Genomic DNA, 21,515 nt, shown 5'->3' with positions numbered 1-21,515 from the left:
CAGTATCTTGAGGATTTTTGCATCTATGTTCATTAGGGAGATTGGCCTGTAGTTCTCTTTTTCAGTTGGGTCTTTCCCTGGTTTTAGAATCAAGTAACACTTGCTTCCAGGAATGAATTTGGAAGTATTGCCTCCCTTTCAATTTCATGGATGAGTTTAAAGAGTAATGGCAATAGTTCTTCTTTAAATGTCTTGTAGAATTCAGCAGTGAAGCTATCAGGACCTGGGCTTTTCTTTTTTGGTAAATTTTTTATTATGTTTTCAGTTTCACTCGTTGTTATTGGGGTGTTTAGAATTTCTGTATCTTCATTAAATTTACCAAGTCATATGTATCTAGGAATCTGTCCATTTCTTCTGTGTTTTCCATTTTATGAGAGTACAGGTTCTCAAAGTAGGTATTGATGATCCTCTGGATTTCTGCTGAATCTGTTGTGACTTCACCTTTTTTGTTCTTAATTGTATGAATTTGAGCCTTTTCTTTCCTTTTTTGATAAGACTGGCTAAAGGTTTATCGATTTTATTTATTCTTTCGCAAAACCAACTGTTTGATTCATTGATTTTTTGTTTTGTTCTCTTAGTCTCTATTGCATTGATTTCTGCTCCGATCTTTCTTTCTTTCTTTCTTTCTTTTTGTTGTTGTTGTTGTTGTTTTGTATCAGGGATCGAATTCAGGTCCTGGCACTCGGGAAGCAGGCAGCGGAACCACTGAGCTAAAACTCCAGCCCTTCTGCTCTTATCTTTATAATTTTCTCTCTTGTATGAGCTATGGGTTTGTTATGCTTTTTTTTTTTTCTAGGAGCTTGAGGTTCTGCATTAGGTTGTTTATTTTCTCTGTTTTCCTAATATGGGCATTCACTGCTATGAATTTCCCACATAGAACTGCTTTCATTGTGTCCCATAGATTCCTGTATATTGTACTGGTGTTATCATTTACTTGTAGAAATTGTCTAATTTCTTCTTTAATTTCCTCTGTGAGCCATTGGTTGTTGAGGAGAGTGTTATTCAATTTCCATATGTTTGTGGGAGTTTTGCAGTTTCTTATGGTACTGATCTCCGGTTTTATTGCAGTATGGTCTGATAATAGACAGGAGGTAACTTCAGTTCTTTTACATTTACTTAAACATGTTGTATTAGCTAGCATGTGGTCTATTTTGGAGAGTCACCCGTGTGCAGCTGAAAAGAATGTATATTCTGATTTTGTGGGGTAGAACCCTATGTAAACATCTATTAAGTCCATTTATTCAATGGCTTGGTTCAGTTCTAGAATTTCATTGTTGATTTTTTGTCTAGATGATCTGTCTATTTGTGATAGTGGGGTATTGAGGTTCCCCACCACAATTGTATTAGTGCTTATTTGGTTTTTCATGTCCTTTAGTATTTGTTTTGTTTAGTTGGGGGCATTTGTATTTGGTGCATATATATTTATGATTGTCTTCTCTTCCTCTTGGGTTGTTCCCTTCACAAGGATGTAGTGACCATCTTTGTCTCTCTTAATTAGTTTTGGTTTGAAATCTACTTTGTCTGCAAATAAGATTGCTACCCCTGCTTTTTTCTGGGTTCCTCTCACATGGAGAACTATTTTCCATACTTTTCCTTTCAGTCTATGAATTTCCTTTTGAGTTTGGTGTGTTTCTTATATACAGCATATTGTTGGATTTTTCTTCTTAATCCATTCTGCCATTCTCTTTCATTTGATTGGTGAATTGATGCCATTAACATTGATGTTTATATTGATATTGACTTATCCTTGTCATGATGTTTTACTGTTGTTGGCTCTTTTATTTTTTATTTTTACCCCTTTCCCTTTAGTTTCTTGCCTTGCTTGGTGGCTTCCTTCTGTTGGGCTTCATGGAGCTATGACATTCATTGTCTTTTTCTAGGATATTATTTAGAATTGTTTGGAGTGCTGGTTTGGTGTTCATGAAATTTCTCAGGTTTCTTTGTCATGGAAGTATCTAATTTCTCATCAATTTTGAAAGATAATTTTGCAGGACACAACAGTCTAGGTTGGAAGTTATTTTCTTTTAGGGCTTGAAATACTTCACTCCAGGCTCTCCTTGACTTGAGGCTTTGTGTTGAGAAGACTGCTCTGATTCTGATGGGCTTTCCTTTGAGGGTGATTTGTTTCTTTTCTCTAACTGCTTGTAGGATTTTGTTCTTCTATTGGGTTTCTGGGATCTTGACTATTTTATGTCTAGGTGTAGATTTTTTTGATCGTGGCTGGTTGGAGTTCTATATGTCTCACTTATCTGTATGTCCAATTCTCTACCCCTGGGAAGTTTTCTACTATTACTTCTGTGAACAGTGTTTTTATGTCAATTGTACTTTCTCCTGCTTTTTCGTGGACTCCTATCAGTCTTATGTTATTCTTCTTTGCATCGTCTAGCAGCTGCTGGATTGATTTCTTGTGATCCTTTACTATTTTTAAGAAATCTCTGTTTTCATGGTCACTAACTGCAATCCTGTGTTCTATATCTGATATTCTATCTTCACATTTCCTTAATCCTTTGTGAATAATTTTAATGCAGTTTTTAATCTGCTGGATATCTGTTTGAATCTGTTTCATGGATTCCATTTCTTTCTTATGCTCGTGATCATGGTTTCCATTTCTTTCTAATGCTGGGGATTTATGGCTTCCAGCACGATTCTGAGCTCATCTATTTTTTTTTTATCTTTTTCTGTTCTAGAGCCTCTAATCATGTTTTTCACTCTGCTCACCATTTCTGTAGTTATCTAGGAAATTATTTCCATTTTGAATTTTTCTAGAGCCTCATTCATCTGTTTTGTTACTTCCTGTGCTATGAGTTCAGTGTGTGCAGGTGGTTATCAGTTTTCCACCTCGTTTCCCCCAGAATTTGCCTTTGGTGGGGTGGAAGTCTGAGTTTGTGCCTTGCTTAAATGTCTTCTCATTTTTGTTTTTGGTTCTGTCCTTGGTTTAATTTCTGGGTTGATACTTCAAAATTGCTTATTGTAAGTATCTTTGTTGCTTGTATTTAGAACCTTTATGGACTGATTGCTTCTCAGAGGTGTCTTTCAGATATAGCTGGTCTTTAGGTTTTGAGTCTCTAATGACTTTTAGGCCATCTCATTTTCTTTATATCAGGAAGGACAACTGATTAGATCAATCACAATACCTCAGCCCAAGTGATACAATTAGCAACAGCATGGCATCAAGCACAGGTTAGAAAATGACAATTTATGATAGTTATTAGTCTATCACCTTTAACTGTGTGAATTAAATCAAAATCAAGGACCAACCCAACATATGTTTATAGTGAAGAAACTCTTCAATATAGCAACTTTACCCTTTGGGATGGAGAGTTAGAGGGAGTTGGAGAGGGAGGGATAGATAGGTGGAAGGATAGGGGAAGGTTAACAGTGAGGCCAGAGGACACAGGAAAATCACGCAAACTCTAAGAAACTGTTGAAGACAAGAGGAAAAGATAGAATGAAAGAACAAAGATGAGAACAGAACAACCTATCAGGAATAGGGAGGCTAGAGACTATATTTACTTTCCTTTAAAACTAATGACAATCAAGAGAAGGAAAAAGAGAAGAAAAGACAAATAAAGAAGAAATTCGAATTAGGGCCAGAACAGGAACAAAAAGGAAGATGAAGAGCAATGTGGGACAGTGAGAGAGCATATGAGAGAGAGAAAGAAAAGAGCAAAGAAAGAAAAAAAAAGAGAGAAAAATAAAAATTTGAAAAGAGTAGAAAAAAAACAAAAATTAAAAATTAAAAATAAGAGCAAAAAATAATTTTGAAAATAATAAGTAACAAATAACAAATAAAAATGAAGGGCCTCCTTTAGGGTCTGTCTCTGCTGTCACAATAGACAACATGGGCAGCAGTGTGCAGTTATACGTCAATGAGTCTTAGCAAGGCAGTAGCAGACCTGTGAGATTCAGGCAGATTTCTGGCTGCAAGTCCCTGTCCTCCTGCAGGGTTGCACTCTGCAAGGTTCTACTGCAGGTTCCAACTGCCTTTCCCCTTATAATAGTCCAGGTTCCGATGGGAGGTGATGATCCCTCCATCTTACCAAGCACGGTGGTCTGGTGTGCCTTTATTGCAGAGATTCTCTTCCCTTTTCCAGTGGGCTTCAGTTTTCATCAAGGCGCCTGAGAGAGGCCCTCCTTCTGTTGTTCACTTCTGCTTTATCTTCTGGTGCTCAGGACAATGGCCTGTATGACCCCCTGTGCCTCTGTAGTGTGGAACCAGGTAGTGGCACAGCCAGGAGGCCAGAGGGTGGGGGTCCTGCATGTGGCCACGTGACTAAGCTGGTCACTGGGGGGCGGGGCAAGGTCAGGATTTGTCCCTCTTTCATTTACTTGGTTTTCAGATATCCACTTGGACTTACTTTGTGTTAGGGTTTATTCTACTCATCTTACAAATATCAATTCATTTGGTCTCAGAAAAACAGGAAGGTAGAGACCATTTTCATCACCCTCCCTTTACAGAAGGTTCACAGAGCCGAAGTCACTTGTCAGTCAGCAGCTGAGCCAGGACTGACCAGATTCTGTGCTGGCAGTCACCGCGCTTTTTGTCCACTGTAGATGAGCGCCTGGGCCCCCCAGGCATCTCCTGCGAGCTCCCCTTCACCTTCTTGCCTTAGCCGAAACCTAGCTTTTCTTGGAGACGACAGCTTCCCTAGGGTGCAGGCTGCACATTTCACTCAACCTTTCCTGCCAGGGCCCCTCACATGAAGGCCTGTCCTTACTGGTAGTCCATGCTCTGGTTTTATCATCCTCCACCTCCTCTTTTTGCTCTCATCTGAATATTCTCTCTCTCTGTCTACTGGTGATCGAACCCAAGACCTTCACCTGAGCCATACCCACAGTCCCTGCCCCCCTTTTTTATGTGCAGTACTGGAGATTGAACCCAGGGCCTTTGCACTGAGCTGTATCTGCAGTTCCGATACAGAGCCTTGTTAATTCACTAAGTTGCCCAGGGCAGGCCCGAGCTTGTAATCCTCTTGCCTCGGCCCCCCAGAGTGCTAGGGTTACAGGTGTGCTCCCCACACCTGGCTTCTCTCACCCTGCAAAGTTCTCTTTCCTAGCTCATGTTGCAATCCTCGCTTGCTTCTGCAACGTGAGCACAACCTATTTCACCATCCTGGTTCAAGATGAATTTTAGAATCAGATAGAACTGAGTTTGTGTCTCTGTGCAGCCTGCTTCCAGCTGGGTGCCTTCTTAACCTTTTGATATTTGGGTTTCCTGTAAAATGGGCCCAATAAGCAGAGCATTTGGCACATGCGCACTCTTTAATCGGTGGTAGCTGTTACAATTGTTCATAATAAACACCCCACCCCACCACCATCACTGCTACTACTTTTCTGACAGTGTCTGGACTTCTTGGACTCAAGCATCCCACACTCGTCTTCCACGCCAGTGGTCTGTAAGCGTGGGGAAGCCTTTGACTTTTCATCTGCCTGGACTGTCCTATATCTGAGCCCTTACCCTTGGATACAGCCATCTGTTACCACAGCCTTCCACCCTTGCTGCCCCGTTACTGCTGTTCACTCCTGCCCATGCTCCAGAAGCTCCCTGAGTTCTCCAGACACTTCCAGGCCAGCATGGACGCACTCTTTCTTACCCTCATCAAGGCCTCGGGGCCTGTCAGTGTTCGAGGAGGCTTTTTCAGTTGTCCTGTGTCCTTATTCCTTTGTTTGAGCTGGCTGGCCGATACGGGTCATCGGTCAACTCCTTTGTTTGTTTTTTTGCCCCAGTGACCCTGGGCCAAAGACCCAAACCCCTTCCTCTTTAGCATGGCCCACAATATTCTTGGCATCTGGCCCCTGGCTGGCTCTCCGGTCTTATCATGGCCCCCTTGCCTGCTGGCTTTAGGTTCTCTTGCTTCTTGCAGGTCCCGGAACTCAACAAGTTCTTCACCACTGTAGAACTTTTGAAAATGGCTGAATATTCCTTCGGCTGGGCCCTTTTAATTCTTCAAGTCTCAAATGTCACCCCTCAGAGTCTTTCCTTGTCCACTGTGAGTAGTTATCTGTCATTATACCTCAGTGGGAGTCCCTCCAGCTCGTATTGCAAGTTTTAACAGTGATTGTCTATCTTTCTGACTGGATTAAGCTCCATGAGGGCAAGGCCAGGACTGTCTTATTCACCATTGAGTACTTTTATTATGTGTGACAGATTAAAAAGTGTCACTAAAGTGCTTATCAAAAGAATGAAAAAATGAAGAAATCACACAATTGTGTGGGTTGATTGGATGGCACATGTGTGTTTTCTAAACTCAGCTACAGCCTGCCTGGCAGCCCCATGGCTCCTGAGCAGTTCTCACTTGTCTACTCTCACTGCTTCAGCTTCTTGTCTCTCAACGGATAACCCTAAGCCTGTGCCCTGCTCATTTTGAGTCCCTATACTTAGAAAACCTAGAAACTTTTCATTTCTAATTGCATAGATGAGTCCCCCCAACTCCTGGCCCCCAGACAGGGGGTCTCGCCATGTAGTTCAAGCTGGTCTTGAACTCACTCTCTATGTAGCCCATGCTGGCCTCAGACTTGCAGCGGTTTTCCTTCCTTGGCCTCCCTAGGGCTGGGATTGCAGGTGTGTGCCACCATGTCCTATGATTGTTGTTTTCATTTTTTCTTTTGGCAAGTTTAACTAGGTGTTTATTATGTGGTTTATCCTTTTGAAGTACCAAGTCTTCAATTCATTGTTCCTTTTATTTTTATTTTGGTGCTAAGGATCGAACTCGGGACCTTGTGCTTGTGATGCAGGCGGTGGAACCACTGAGCTAAATCCCCAGCCCTATTGATCCTTTGTATCTCCTTTTAAGTCTCAGTTTCATTAATTTCTGCTATGATCTTTATCATTTTTTTCCTCCTCCTACTTTTAGATTTGGTTTGTTCTAGTTTTTGCAGGACCTTGAGATGTGTCATTTACTTATTTATTTGGAATTTCTCTAGTCTTTTAATGTGTACATTCACAGCTATAAAGTCTCTTAGAATTGCTTTCCTTGTGTCCCATAGATCTTGGTATATTGTGCTTCCATTGTCATTTGGTTCTATGAACTTTTAACTTTCTTCCCTGATTTCTTCTTCCACTGATTAATCATTAGTGTATTATTATTTTGGGGGGGGCGGTTTTGGTACTGGGGATCGAACTTGGGTCTCTCCGCTTGTGAGGCAGGTGGTGGAACCACTGAGCTAAATCCCCAGCCACATTAGTGTATTATTTAATCTCCATGTGTTTGTATAGTTTCTGTGGGTTCTTTTGCTACTGATTTTTAGTTTTATTCTGCTATGATCTGATAGTATGCAGGGGATTATTTCAATTCTTTTCTGTTTATTTAAGCATACATTATGGCCTAATGGCCTAATATGTTATCTATTTTGGAAAAAGTTCTATGTGCTGCTGAGAAAAACATGTATTCTTGGTAGGGGGGTACTCGGGATTGAGCTTTGGACCTTGCACTTACGAGGCAGGCAGCGAAACCACTGAGCTAAATCCCCAGCCCAGAAAAATATGTATTCTGTTGTTGGATGAAACGCTGTAGATATTGATCAGTCCATGTGTTTGATGGTGTGATATTTCTTTGTTGATTTTTTTGTCTGATTGAGCTGTTTGTGAGAGTGAGTTATTGCTATGATTGTATTGGTGATGTCTGTTTGTAGCTTTTGTTTTATGAAGTAGGCTGAGCCAACATGTGGAACATATATATTTGCAATTGTTTCTTCCTGTCAGATCATTCCCTTTAGAGTATGTAGTGGTTGGCTTTGTCTCTTCTAATCACAAACTCTTACATGTAACAGAGCTCCACCTTCCTAACATGTGTTGAAAGACCATCCTTTCCCACTGAATGGCTTTAGCACCCTTTTTGAAACTGTTTGACCAGTACCATGGTCCTTTCCTGCTGCTATAACAAAATACCTTAGACTAGGTAATTTAAAAACTGCAGAATTTTTTTTTTTTTTTTAGTACCAGGGATCAAACTTGGGAACTTGTGCTTGTGAGGCAGGTGGCAGAACCACTGAGCTAAATTCCCAGCCCAAAAACTACAGAAATTTATTTCTCACAGTTCTGGAGGCTGGAAGTCCAAGATCAGGTACCCACAGACTTAGTATCTGGTGAGAGCTCTGCTTCACGGATGGCTCCCTGTTGCTGTGTCCTCACCTGATGGAAAGCGTGAATACTGTGTCCTCACATAGAAGTCAAAAGGCAAAAGACAAAGGGGACAAGCAGGTTTCCTGCTAACCATTCATGGTGACATTGATACCACTCAGGAGGCTAGAGCTCTCCTCACATCTCACCTCCCACAGACCTCAACTCTTGTTGCCATCATCTCAGGGTTAGGTTTCAGTATAGCGACTCTGGTAGGACAGACATTGAGGCCAGAGTGCCCATGTACATGCGGACTTGCTTTTGAACGCTCTTCCATTCCATTGGTTTGTTTACAGTAGCCTTGTAACACGTTTGAAATCAGGAAATGTGAGATCCCTAATGTTATTATTTTTATCTTTTAAAAAAATTTATTGTTATTATTATTTCTTGGTTCTGGTGCTTAAACCTAGGCCCTTGAACATGCTAGACTGGTGGTTCATCACTGAGCTATACCTCTGGCCTTGTTCTTCTGTATCAAGATTGTTTGGACCATTTGGGATTCCTGAGGTTCAGTATGAATTTTAGGATTTTTTTAACCTTTGCAAAATATACTATTGGGATTCTGATGGAGACTGCGTTAAACCAGAAGGCTGCTCCGAGTAGCTTTGACACGTAAACAGTATTCCACCTAGGCCCCTGACTTACAGTGTTTTGCCATATGATTTTCCACAGTGACAGTGGTGCAGAGGGAAGATAGTTCAGTAGGAAGTGTCCCTTGAATTTTGTTTTTTCTCTGGACTAGTGATGTGTTATGCGATACTCTCTTGCAATGCTGGTTATTGGATCTAGCTCAGACACACTATTAAAAGAGTAAATAGCCAGCTAGACATGGTGGCACATGTCTGTAATCCCAGCACTCTGGGTGGCTGTGGCAGGAGGACTGCAAGTTTGAGCCCAGTCTGGGCAACTTGGTGAGTTAACAAGACACTGTCTCAAACTAAAAAATGAAGAGGCAGCTCAGCGTGAGTGCTCTTGGTTTAGTCCCTAAAAGTGCCAACTCTCCCCCAACAAAAACAAAGAGTAAGCAACTGATATTAAGGTGTTTTGTGTTGCTGAGCTATGGTGTTTGGAGGGTTAGATGGATCAAATGCACTTTTTGGGGGGTAATACTGGGGGTTGAACTCAGGATCTTCTCACTGTGCCACATACACTCTAAGCCCTTTTGTTGTTTACTTTGTTTTGAGATGGGGTCTCATTAAGTTGCTAAGCTGCCCAGTCTGGGCTCAAATCTGCAGTCCTTCTGTTTCAGCCTCCCAGGAATGCTGGAATTACAAATGTGCACCACCACACCCAGTTGATTAAATGCACTTGTAATTTAGTGTAGGTTTATGGGGAAATATCCCCATTGTAGAGAAGCATTTCTGTGTCTTCTTTCTTTTAGCTGTGTTTTGTAATTTTCAGTGTCTTTCACCTCTTGGGTTAAGTTTATTCCTAAATGTTTTATTGTTTCTGATACGGTAGTAAATGCAGTTGTTTTCTTAGTTTCCTTTTCAGATTGTCTCAGTAATCTTTTATAAAGACTCATTTCAAGTTTCATTTCTAAAAATAAAGTTTTTTCTGGTTTTTTTTTTTTCTGTTCTGTTTAGTATCAGGAATTGAACTCAGGGCCTCGCACTTGCCAGGCAGGCACTGCAATTTTTCTGATTTTTCCAAGTAGAAATGACCATTTCTTGTTGAATCCTAAAATATCCCAGACAGATGACTATTGCCAAAACTGTTGCACTTTATTGAACTTATTATTTAGAAATCTTTCTCCATCGGGATGGTAGCACTTTGAAGAAATCTTTAATTTTGTGTCCAAAGACCCTGCCACTTCGTAGTCACTAAATATATTTTAATAGGTAAATCAGTGAAAAATATATGTGATGTAAGCATAAGTTTAATTAAAAGAACATTAACCTTAGGTAGTCTCTCTTGCCTTGTTTACATTTGCATGAGAATTGGACTCACTATCTAGAATCTCCTGAAGTCTTGTCCAGAACTTGAACTGTGCTTGTTAGGACAAGAGGGACACTGAAAGGTGCTGATTCCTGTGGCTTCCTTGGCCTTGGCAGTACTGTCAGGGTCGGGTAAGGTCCTCAAGAGCCAGGAGAGCTGGCTGGAGTTAGAACGCATGCTCTGGTTTCCTGTAAGCTGCCTGCGCTGCAGTGCACACCATGTCTTAGAGTGCAGTTTTAAAGACTTGCTTTTAAGACTGAAATGTTTTAAAATTCTGTTTGACAGTGTTATACAGTAGTCAATTGGAAATTCCTATTTAAAATGATGAGTATAAAATTATAAAATTGAAGTTGGTGTCAACATTATGTCATTATTTTGAAACGTATATTTCAAATCACTTCTCTGAAGCTAAGATGAAGCAGTTTAGACAGCATGTGGAAATGGGAATCTTTTAAATAGTAATGCCACAGGAATGACAAAAAAGGCTTTATGACATTTATTTATTTAAATTTAAATGACTAAATATCTCTGAAATCTTATTGAGATTTGCCATATCATATGTGAAGTAATTTTTATAATAACTTACAATGATATTAGAAAGTATCTTCCAACTGGAAACCATGGAAAGAAATTGCTTGCTGTGTGTTGTTTATTCACAAATCAGTCTTTAAAACTAAAATCTAGTGTACTATTTCTATTATATCCACAGTATAGACATAGAATATACTAATTTTTAAAATATATTAGGACTACTTAATTTACATTTAGTATGTGATCATTATTTTTTATATATGATCATGATTATTTTCAAACTTGAGATCATGCTATCATGTAAACATTCCTCACAGTTTTAGAGAAAAGGGAAAATACCAAGGAGAAGAAAAGGGGAAATATTTTACTTTGCAAAAGAGGTGCATTATTTAAAATATATGATTTTATTAAAATCAATCTGTTATAATTTACTTTGAGATAACTTTTGAAAACTTCTTTACAATTTAAGTATAAATTTATTGCTACTACATTTTTAAAAGTTCACTTGGAGAAAATCTCCATGTAAAAATAAATACATATATGTAAGGAAAAGGTAGAGTTATAATTATGGGGATTACAAACCATTGTATTTTTATGAAATTATCTCTTTCAGTGTTCTTTTATATATAGCAAAGATTCCTAGTATTTAAAATGTATTTTAAAGAAGTTGTTTTTTTAGACAACTTTCATGTTCAGCTATGAGATAAATTATATTATTTAGGAAATGCTCTTAGCTGATTTTTGAAGGATGTCTGATGTATTTGCTGTGTGATTTTTTTTGTTTAGTGCTTGAAGGAATTTTTATGCTACTAGGAAGAATTAGATAATCTCTGTAATTATTCATAAGCTTCTCTTCCAGAATATGTTTGTCATAGATGAAAAGTGATATGTTTTTCACATTAGCAAAAACTCATCTCAAAAATGATATTTTGTGACCATTACCTGATATTCTGGCTAAGCAATAGATTATACTACTAGTGGAAACATAAATCATTATTAAGAAATTATTTCCAGAAATAATTTTCTATACACCTAGAAAATATATACTTGGGTACCTAAAATATACTGAGAAACTACAACCAAAAGAAATTAAATGTGACAAGTAATTGTTTTATAAATATCTTTTATCAATGATTTCAGATCCCATGAATAACGAAAACTGTTAGGTTAAACCTTTAGTAACCAAAACCAATAAACTGAAAAATGTTCCTACGGACTCACTTGATAATAAGATTGTTATATCAAATAATATGCACAAGTTAATGTACATAGTAAAGAATGGTACAAATGCGTACCATTTTCTGTTAACTGAAGGCCTTTTCCTCTGTCAGTTGCACTTTTGATAATCCTGCCAGTGGGGGTCCTCTGTAACGCTTCAGGGGTTAATGTGCTCGACATGCGTGGCAATGTCAGTAAGCAACAGAATAGGGGAATTTGTGTGCTCACATCTTTGTGCTGATTTTGTTTCCTAGGTGATAAGCACGTTTCTAAGCTGGTATCCGAAGCTCTGCTAATGTGATAATTTTCCCAATATTTGAAGATTTAGAAATTAGTCCTCAATCCCTTTAGCCACATCTTAGGAACTCCAAACTCCCTTACCTAAAATACCAGCCCTCTTTCTTCCGTATCACTCATAGCCCTTCCCTGATTGCATTTTTCTGCCTTTCAGTTATTAATTCTTGACCTTATTTTATGTATTTCTCTGTGGCACACAGCATAGAAGGGAGCTCTACAGGGGCAGGGAATTTATCTTGTTCCTTTTCTTTACCTCCTAGAATAGTAGCTGGCATATAATAGGTTCTTTTTGGGGGGCCGGGTACCACGGATCGAACTCGGGTCCTTGAGCTTGCGCAGTGCGAAGCGAAATCACTGAGCTAAATCCCTGGCCCCTATAATAGGTTCTTAATATTTGTTGATTGAATGAGAGATCACACCAGAGCTTGTTGACTGCACTTCAGATCTGGTGTACAAGTCTTTATCCCAACCACCTTTAGCTTTTGTCTGAAGAACATTTCTTAGAAAGGAGAAAGAAGATTTTGGATTCTTCATGTAGGAGGCAGTGTGAACTTAGTACTTAGTAAAATTTGGGTTCAAATTCTGTCCTCCTCACTACCTAGCTGAGGATTTTTGAGTAAGCTACTGACATTTTAGTCTTAGTTTCTTTGTTTTGTAAAGTGAGAATAATAACAGCTCACTCTTAGGGTTATTTTGATGAACAGGTGACAGAACATCCATTACACACCTACAGCTGGGTTGATACTTAGCTTGAGCCTAGCCAGTCCTGATGAGCAGCTCGTAGGGGCCAGGGTTGTGGCCCAGCCATGCTGGGCACTGAGATGAAGGTGCCAGGTGCCGCTCCAGGGTTCTGTCCGCTCCCAGTACGCATTCTCTTGTCTGCCCTTCACCCTCCTGGCCAAGCCAGCAGAGCGATGACCCGTGCCGGACGTCAGAGATGGCACTCAAAGATCTGTCGTCAGTAAACAGAACGCATCCATGGGGTTTTCCTGTTGTCCCAGGATTTTCGTTTTGAGACTCTGCTGTTCTCAATGAATTATATTCACCTTATTTTATTATTTTCGAGTGGACCGGCTGTTCTAATGGAACCTTTCATTTTCTTAGGAAGAGCAATATGGTGTCTTTGTTTTGCTCACCCATGCATCTGTTTCATTTCACGTTCCCAGGCAGAAAAACTGAAACCTTACACTGTTCAGGAAGAGTTCAGGGAGGACGGAGAGACGCTGAGTTTTGTTTCATCCAAGTATTTCTGGCTATAATTATGTGCATCTTTAGCAATCTCTGGACTCCAGTAGGACTCGCAGTTAAAACTAAGGCGTACTTTTCATTCTCATAGTGTGTTGAAAAATGTATTTTTAAAAAGAGTTTCTGGAGCCCTGGATGTTAGAGAGAAGCATGAGGGGAGTGGCAGTCAGGCCACCTGGGCTGCAGCTCCTCAAACACGAATCAGGTGCCAGAACCTTCAGGGTCGACTTCTTAGTCTTCAGTCTTCAGTTACCCTTAAAATTACCTCGCTAGCATTAACCTCGCCTACTTTTTTTTTTTTTTGGTACAGGGGATCGAACTCAGGACCTTGCCACTTGCGAGGCAGGCACGGTGCTGCTCAGCTAAATCCCCAGCCCCAACCCCACCTACTTTTGCATAAAGACAAATAAAAAGCTGTTTATAATAGTGTTTGGCAAGTGAGTCTTTACATTTATGGCAAAGAATTATACTTGTGTATTGCAGTGTAGTGCTTGTGTACCATAGAAATATCAGATTGCTAATATGTAGTCATTTTGAACCCATATGTGTAGTTCTGATGAATTCTTTTTATTAGGTGGATGATAGTCCTTAGTATGATTGTATTCTAATTTATCAACCATTCCTTTATTGATGGTTATTTCCAATCTAAGCTAATCCAAGATAATGCTTTAATAAATATCTTCCGTACAGGATTTTAGATTCTGACACTGCTATTGCTTTGTATTTTTCTAGAATTGGAATTGCTAGTTCCAAATGTTTTTGTGTAGTTACAGTAGCAGTTTTGTGTCCTTTTGATGTTTTTCAGAGATTGCAAAAAGGATGTTTCAAGAAAAAGGCATCCTGGCTGGAGAAAGCAGAAGTTTTAAGCCCCACCTGACCTTTATGAAGTTGTCCAAAGCGCCCTGGCTCCGGAAGCATGTGAGTGCACGTTTATGGTCAGCCTGTCGCAGGGGCTGCTCCAGCCCTCAGACAGTCGGGATGAGAGCCACTCGTGTGGTTTTGAGGCCCTGCCTCTGTGATCCCAGGCTAGTGTGGTTCCGATTCCTGAGGATGCTGAGGACACGCTCAGGTCCTCTATGGAGGCTGTGGCAGCTGTGCCCTGCGAGGTGCACACTGGGCGTCATTCACGGCCGCTGCTTCTGGCCGCCACCATGTGAGCTTCTTCCCGCCACCGTGTGAGCTTCTTCCCCAGCAGCCTTGAGGTGGAGCCAGAGCTTCTTGCATTGCTCTCTCCGCATGGTCCTTTGCCTCCTGCTGCTCCCAGCGCTTGCTCTGCTGCCTCTGTCCACAGTGCTGCTCACAACCCCTGGGTGCTTCAAGCTGGGCAAAGCCTGTTCCGCTCTCTAGTGGTCTTTCCAGGCCTCCAGAAGACATCTTGCTCTTCCAGCCTTTGCCTCCATGGAGATCCTGGGGAGAGTGTGCGGGGGCTGGGCCAAGAGTAGCTGGGGAACCTCTCTGCCCAAGTGCCTGAGAGCATTTACCCCGGAGCGAAGGCCAGCGGCAGCAGGCTAAGGCACGTGACTTCGAGTTCCTTTCCAGCCCACCCCTCCCCGTTCCCACAGTGGAACAACTTTTGATTTTGTCTGGATTCCCGAGCCTGTTTCCTGGAGCCCTAAGGGTGCCCTTCCTCGTTTCCCATTTCAGCCCAGGGACTCCTCATGCACATTAAGACATCTGGTGGGTGGCCTGCTCTGGTATAGCAGTTTTGGAGATGGGCTTTCAGATTAACACCCCCTCTCTGCTCTCCGTGGGCTTTGCTGCAGATAAGACTCATTTGCAGTTCTGTAAATGAAGGTCATGTTCATTAGTAAGTAGAACTTTTTTCTAAATGTAGCATGTTTTGCATCTGATCTCTCTGTCCTTACAAAGTCTTTTTGGTGTTTTAAAACATGGGCTTAGGTGATTCACTATCCCGCAGTTATGAGTTTTCTACAAACCGTTGTTAGAGATGCCCTCTAAAAGAAATCTTGCATTTAAAAAATTTTTTTATTTGTTTTGCATTTTTTTATAACTATGCCATAGATTCATTAATATTAGGTAGCATTCCAGAATATGTTTGGTAAAAATAATCTGTGTAAATGGTAGATTTTGAAATCTGGAATAACAATGTGTAAAACCTATAGACTGACAGTTCTCTACTCGTTATCTTTCCTGCTTTGCTTTCCAATGGATTGCCCTCTTCCGAGCGGTTTCACACTTAATCACAGACTGACAAATCAGTGCTGAAGGTAATATCCCCATTTCAAATGTTTCTTTGTCTTTACAACATCAATTCTGAAATGAGTACACCCACGACATTTGTCAAGGGAATGTCCAAACTGCTCCGGAGTCTGCACTTCAGCATTTCACACTGCACTTGGATGATTTCTTGGCCATTGATTTCACAGAACCGACTCCCTCACCCTATGGAAAAAGGGATACGAGACTCAGAAAGGTCAGGTGCCTTAATCACATTCTTTTTAGTTACAGAGTCCTGTCTTTGCATCTGTGTCTTCTAGCTCATTCTCTTCCCTCCCATCCACTCTAGTTGAAACAAATTCATTTCTGTGTGTGAGGAGCTCTGGTCCAAATCACAATAATTCAGCGAATGTTGTGCACTGTGCGCTGCACACTGGCAGCTGAACACACAGTGGCGATCAAAATAGACAGTCCTTGCTGCAGTGGTGAAATCAGACTTATTTAGGTTAGAATGTTTAATCTATAGAAAATAAATGGCAGTGGTCTCCACTTCTCCAAGGCAATGCGTTTCAAGACCCCAGTGGTGTCTGAAACCACAGATAATCCTGATCCCCGTGTACGCTGTTTTCTTTCTGTACATATATACTTATGGTAAACTTTCACCTTTTCACTTAAAGGAAACTCTATGCCTTCTCTTTAGTTTATCCAAATTGCCAGAATCATTACTTTTGCACTTTGGGGCCATTTTTAAATAAAATAATTGTTACTTATTTAATAAAATAACTCATGGCACTGTGATACCAGGACAGTTGAGCTAATAACTGAGATGACTGTGGAGTGACTAACAGGAGGGTAGTGTATACAGCATAGATTCCTGACCAAAAAAAGTGGTTTCTGTCCTGTTGGGACAGAGAAGGACGGCACAGGATTTCATCACAGTAGTCAGAATGATGCACAATTTAAGCTTATGAATTATTTATTTCTGGAATTTTCTATTCAATTTTGTGTTTTGTTTTGAAGACAGGGTTTTGCTATATAGTCCACACTGGCCCCAATTTCATGATGATCCTCCTGCCTCAGCCTCCCAAATGCTGGGATTATAGGCGAGTGCCACCACACCAAGCTTCTGTTTAATATTTTTCAACCACAGTTGACCACAAATATCTGAAACCACAGATAGGAGGAGGGGCCCTCTTGTATGATCTTTTCATCTTTTAGAAAGCCAAATAAGAATTTTTTTTCTTTTAATTTATGCAGTGACTCTTTGCAAGTCACTACTGTGATGGTCAGTTTTCCTGAAAGAAGAATATCTTAAGTTTGGGATTCACAAGTCACGTGGAGTGCTTGGGGAAGCTACAGAATTCTACTTTCCACCCTCAGATCAGTTGGTGGACCTAGACCTTGAGTTTTGATGTTCAAATAGTATCCTCTGTGCTCCGGATCCAGAGGTCTGCAAAATATACTGGTTTACATTCAGTACATTTTGACACCTGGAGGAGGCTTAAATAAATATCCAGCAGATTTTATTTTATTAAAAAAATTTGTTTTTCAGTACTGGGGATCACACTCAAGGCCTCTTGTGTACAACACAAGTGCTGTACCCCTGAGCAGCACTCCCAGCCCCCAGTAGTCTTTGAATGCAGCAAATCTACAGTAAAGTTAAACCAGTATGAAAAAGTGGTATAACTACAAGTGGATTTTATTTATTTACCTTATTATAATTTGTGGTTTGGAATGCAGGTTCCTTGAAAATACCTGACTCCTCTGTCTTTTTCTTACTTTTTACAGTTCCAATTATCTATTTCTTTTCTTAACATTACTTCACTTCTAGATGTTTGTTTTTGAGACAGAGTCTCGCTATGTGGCCCAGGCTGGCCTTGAACTTGTGTTGATCCTCCTTCTTCAGCCTCCCAGGTGCTGGGATTGCAGGCGTGTACCACCATGCCTGGCTTCACTTCTAAATTTTTTTCTTTTTGGTCCTGGGGATCCAACTCAGGACCTTGTGCTTGCGAGGCAGGCTGCGGAACCACTGAGCTAAATTCCCAGCCTCCTAAATTTTTATTCTACAAGTGAGTGGCCATTGCTTAAGACAGTAATGGAATGCATATTATTCAGGGTCCTCCAGAGAATCAGAACCAATAGGAGAAAGATGATAAATAAATAGATAATAGACAGATAGATAGATAGATAGATAGAGGAATGATGGATGGATAGGGAGATGGATAATAAATAAATAGATGGATAAATGGATGGATAGATAAATGATTGATAGGTAAGATGGATGGATGGGGAGATAGATGGATAGATAATGGATAGATGCATGGATAGGTGGATGAATGGATGGATAGATGATAGATGAACAGATGGATGAATGGGTGAATGGATGGATCGGATGATAGATGGGTAGATAGATTCATAGGTGGTTGGATGGATGGATGGATTGGGAGATGGATGGATGTGGAGATAGATAGTTGGGGAGATAGATGGGAAGATAGATAGATAGATAGATAGGCAGGCAGGCAGATGAGATTTATTAAGGGGATTGGCTCAGTAATTATGGAGACTGAGAAATCCCGCAGTAGCCACGTGGAAGCTGGAGAGCTTGGGATGCCAGGAGTGTGACTCATGTCCAAAAGCCTCAAATCAGAGAAGGTGAAGGTGTAGCTTTTAGTCAGAGGGCCTGAGAACCCAAAGTTCTGCTAGTGTGCATCCTGGAGTCTGGGAACCTGGTTCGGATGTCAAAAGGCAGGAGAGGAGTGTATCCTGGCTCAGGAGACAGATCAACACATTTATCTTTTCGCTGTCATTGTTCTCACCTGCTTGGCTGTCTGAATGGTGTCCAGCTCCCCACAGGGTGGATTTTCCCCCAGTCCACTCGGACTATATGCTGTTTTCCTCTGGAAACATAGACACATGCCACAATAATACATATTTTAACCCAATCAAGCTGAACCTAACATTAGCTGTCTCAGAATATACAAGTTAGTTTTTAGTGTTATTTAGATTGATGATAAAATAAAAGAGGGTAATCATATATATCTATATATTGGATTTGCCTCATTTCAAGCACTTTAATTTTTATTTAAAAGTTATTTTAATTATAAAGTTATTATCTGAACATATGCTTATTGTAGGTGATTCAAATACATACAGTCCTATAGGGTAAAAGAAATAAAACTCTATTATATCATAATTACATTTATCATATTTAAAACATTTTCTCCTTGATGAATAATTAGGTTAGTTTCTGTTTCTTTGCTACCTCAAACAGTGCAGCAGTAAACATCTTCATTCACTGTTCTTTGTTTAGATACCCAGTATTTCAAAGAACCCTTTCCTTGAAGTAGAATTCTAAGGTCAAAGAGTATTATCCATTGTCATTTTTCCAAAACACCTCAAACTGCCTTGTAAAGTAGTAGTGCCAATTTATAGTCCCAGTCACAGTTTATGAGAATAATCTTTGTTAGGATAAATTTGTGGTAGAGGACTATCAAAGATTATGAATGGTGCCTTGCAGTATTGGAATGGCATTTTGAGCTGTGAACTATGCAGCTGATGAGGAAAAACATGAAAAAATTTATGTTCTTTAAGATATCCTTGCTGCTGATAGTATCCTAAAGGACTATTTTAAGAGGACGCTTTTTATGCATACAAATATTTACTAAGCATTATCAATAACAGGGAAAATGTAGAAATAACTTTTAAATTTAAAATAGGGGAAGTTTTTAAGTCATTCATGGTAAAGAATACCAATGATCTAAAGATCTGTTAGAGTAAATCTTTATAAGGACTGTAATAGTATGAAGAAGAGAAATAAAATATAGAATGGACACTATAATTAAAGTTGTATAAAATAATTTTGGAGGGGTTTGCCTTAATGTTTTCAATGAATTATGGAGTTAAAAATTGGGTTGCCACAAATCTCCTTTTAACCCATGCCTTTTCTGATAGGTCAGCCAATAGAGCTGACTTCAGTATACCTCACGATCCAGGAAATCCCTCCCCATGTGTACGAAAGGTTTCCTTCTCCAGGGGTTGGGGGTTTTCTGGGTTCTGAGGGGGTGGAGCTTGGTGAGCTGAGTGTGGTCAGGATTGGGGAGGAGCAGGTCAGAGGCCCCACATTTCAGCGGCAAGGGGAGCTGCTGGATTCCCAGCACTGGCAGGCTTCTCAGTGTCCGGGGAAGTATTCCCTCAGTTTCTGCTATGAGGGCTGGGACACAGGGAGAATGCTAAGAAAGAGCTGAATAATACTTCCCTGTAAGATGCTTTGTTCAGAGGTTGGTGCTAGTTGTATATTCTTTTGGTTTTGATTTGACCTGCTGGAAGAACATCTGGGAATGATAGTGGAGCACTACTAAGATACTGGTGGGACTGTTGCTGGGACAGACATAGTAATTATTAGTAAAAAGGACTGTGCTAAGTAGAGACACACTGCAGATTAGGACAGACAAATTCTGAGATAGTGAAGTAGATGGTCCATCCATTATTGTTTCTAGGAGGTTTAATGAGATCAATCTGGTGTGGTAATTCAGTTAGATTTCTCTCCATTATCTGACCATGGTCACATTTTAATGATCTGAAAGGCTGCTATCCATGCTGACTTAAAGAAAGAAGCGGATTCAATGTTAGAGCCATAATCAGCCTGTTTATGAAGGTAAAGGATCTCATTAATATCAAAGATATGGGTACCACTGCTCCCAGCACAGAAGAGGAGAGCTGCACAGGTGCCAACAGCCCCCCCCCCCCCGCCGCTCCCCGCCGCCCCGGGAAATGAGAAGACACGTAAACAAGTCTCAAAACCAGACTTCCAGATAACCTACAGCAACCCCAAAGGGAAATGAGATGGAACACTGATACTCAACCACCTGGACTCCCTGAACTGGCAACAAAAGGAGATCTGGAAAAAATGAAATCAGAAATAATTTCTCAGAAAACAGGAGAGATTGTGGTCATAGTGCAATACATGATTAATAAATCTAGAGAGGACAACAGATAAAAAATAGAGGAGCTAAGAAACATGATGGAATCCCAACATAGGAAACAAATGGAAACAGATTTATAAAACAGGTACAAACAGATTTCCAGGATATTAAAAACTCCATTGAAAGTCTACACAGCAGAAAGAGCCAATGTGAGGACAGAATTTCAGATATAGAAGATAAGACTGCAATTAGTAACCAGGAAAAGAAAAATTGCTTTAAAATTGTAAGGGACCACGAGAAATCAATCCAGCAGCTGCTAGACGATGCAAAGAAGAATAACATAAGACTGATTGAAGTCAGTGAAGAAACAGGAGAGAGTGCAGATGACATAAAAAAACTGTTCACAGAAGTGATGGCAGAAAACTTCCCAGGCAGGGGAAAAGAACTTGACATACAGATAAGTGAGACATATAGGACTCCAACTAGGCTTGATCAAAAAATATCTACACAGAAGCATATAATAGTTAGGATTCCAGAAACTCAACAGAACAACAAAGTTCTACAAGCAGTTAGAGAAGAGAAACAAATCACATATAAAGGAAAGCCCATCAGAATCACAGCAGACTTCTCAGTGCAAACCCTCAAGGCAAGAAGAGCTTGGAGTGACGTATTGCAAGCCCTAAAAGAAAACAGCCTCCAACCCAGATTGATGTACCCTGCAAAACTATCTTTCAAAATTGATGGTGAAATAAGATACTTTCATGACAAAGAGCACCTTAGGAACTTCATGAATACCAAACCACTCCAAAAAATTTTAGACAATATCCTAGGGAAAGACAATGAGGATCACAACCCCAGGAAACAGCAGAAGGAATCCATCGGGCGCGACAAGAAATTAAATGTAAAGGGGGAAAATCAACAAAAAGAAAAAGTCATGACAATGATAAGTCAATACATATCAGTTATAACCATCAATGTTAATGGTCTCAATTCACCAATCAAAAGGAATAGACTGGCAGAATGGGTCAAGAAGCAAAATCCAACAATATGCTGCATACAAGAAACAC

The 21,515-nt window shown here is 40.2% G+C and overlaps 1 protein-coding gene across 10 annotated transcripts in view; it reads left to right on the top strand.

Moving 5' to 3' along the window:
* The window catches only part of Akap7 (A-kinase anchoring protein 7), a 163,679-nt gene that overhangs the window by 72,779 nt on the left and 69,385 nt on the right, over positions 1–21,515 (top strand). For 5 of the 10 annotated variants that reach the window (XR_015442551.1, XM_087190126.1, XM_087190129.1 and 2 more), the window contains 2 exons: positions 14,154–14,266; positions 15,556–15,576. Coding sequence is in view for 9 of the 10 variants with exons in the window: in XM_087190126.1 (XP_087046252.1) it covers positions 14,154–14,266; positions 15,556–15,576 (134 nt within the window). In the remaining variant the exon portion in view is untranslated. The other 5 variants (XM_087190123.1, XM_004845985.4, XM_087190128.1 and 2 more) reach the window with 3 other exon arrangements.

This window comes from Heterocephalus glaber, unplaced genomic scaffold (genome assembly GCF_053883595.1).
Source record: "Heterocephalus glaber isolate CG9 unplaced genomic scaffold, H.glaber_assembly_v1.0 deba00001550, whole genome shotgun sequence".
Classification (NCBI taxonomy): Eukaryota; Metazoa; Chordata; class Mammalia; order Rodentia; family Bathyergidae; genus Heterocephalus; species Heterocephalus glaber.
This window is presented reverse-complemented; position numbering and strand designations above follow the sequence as displayed.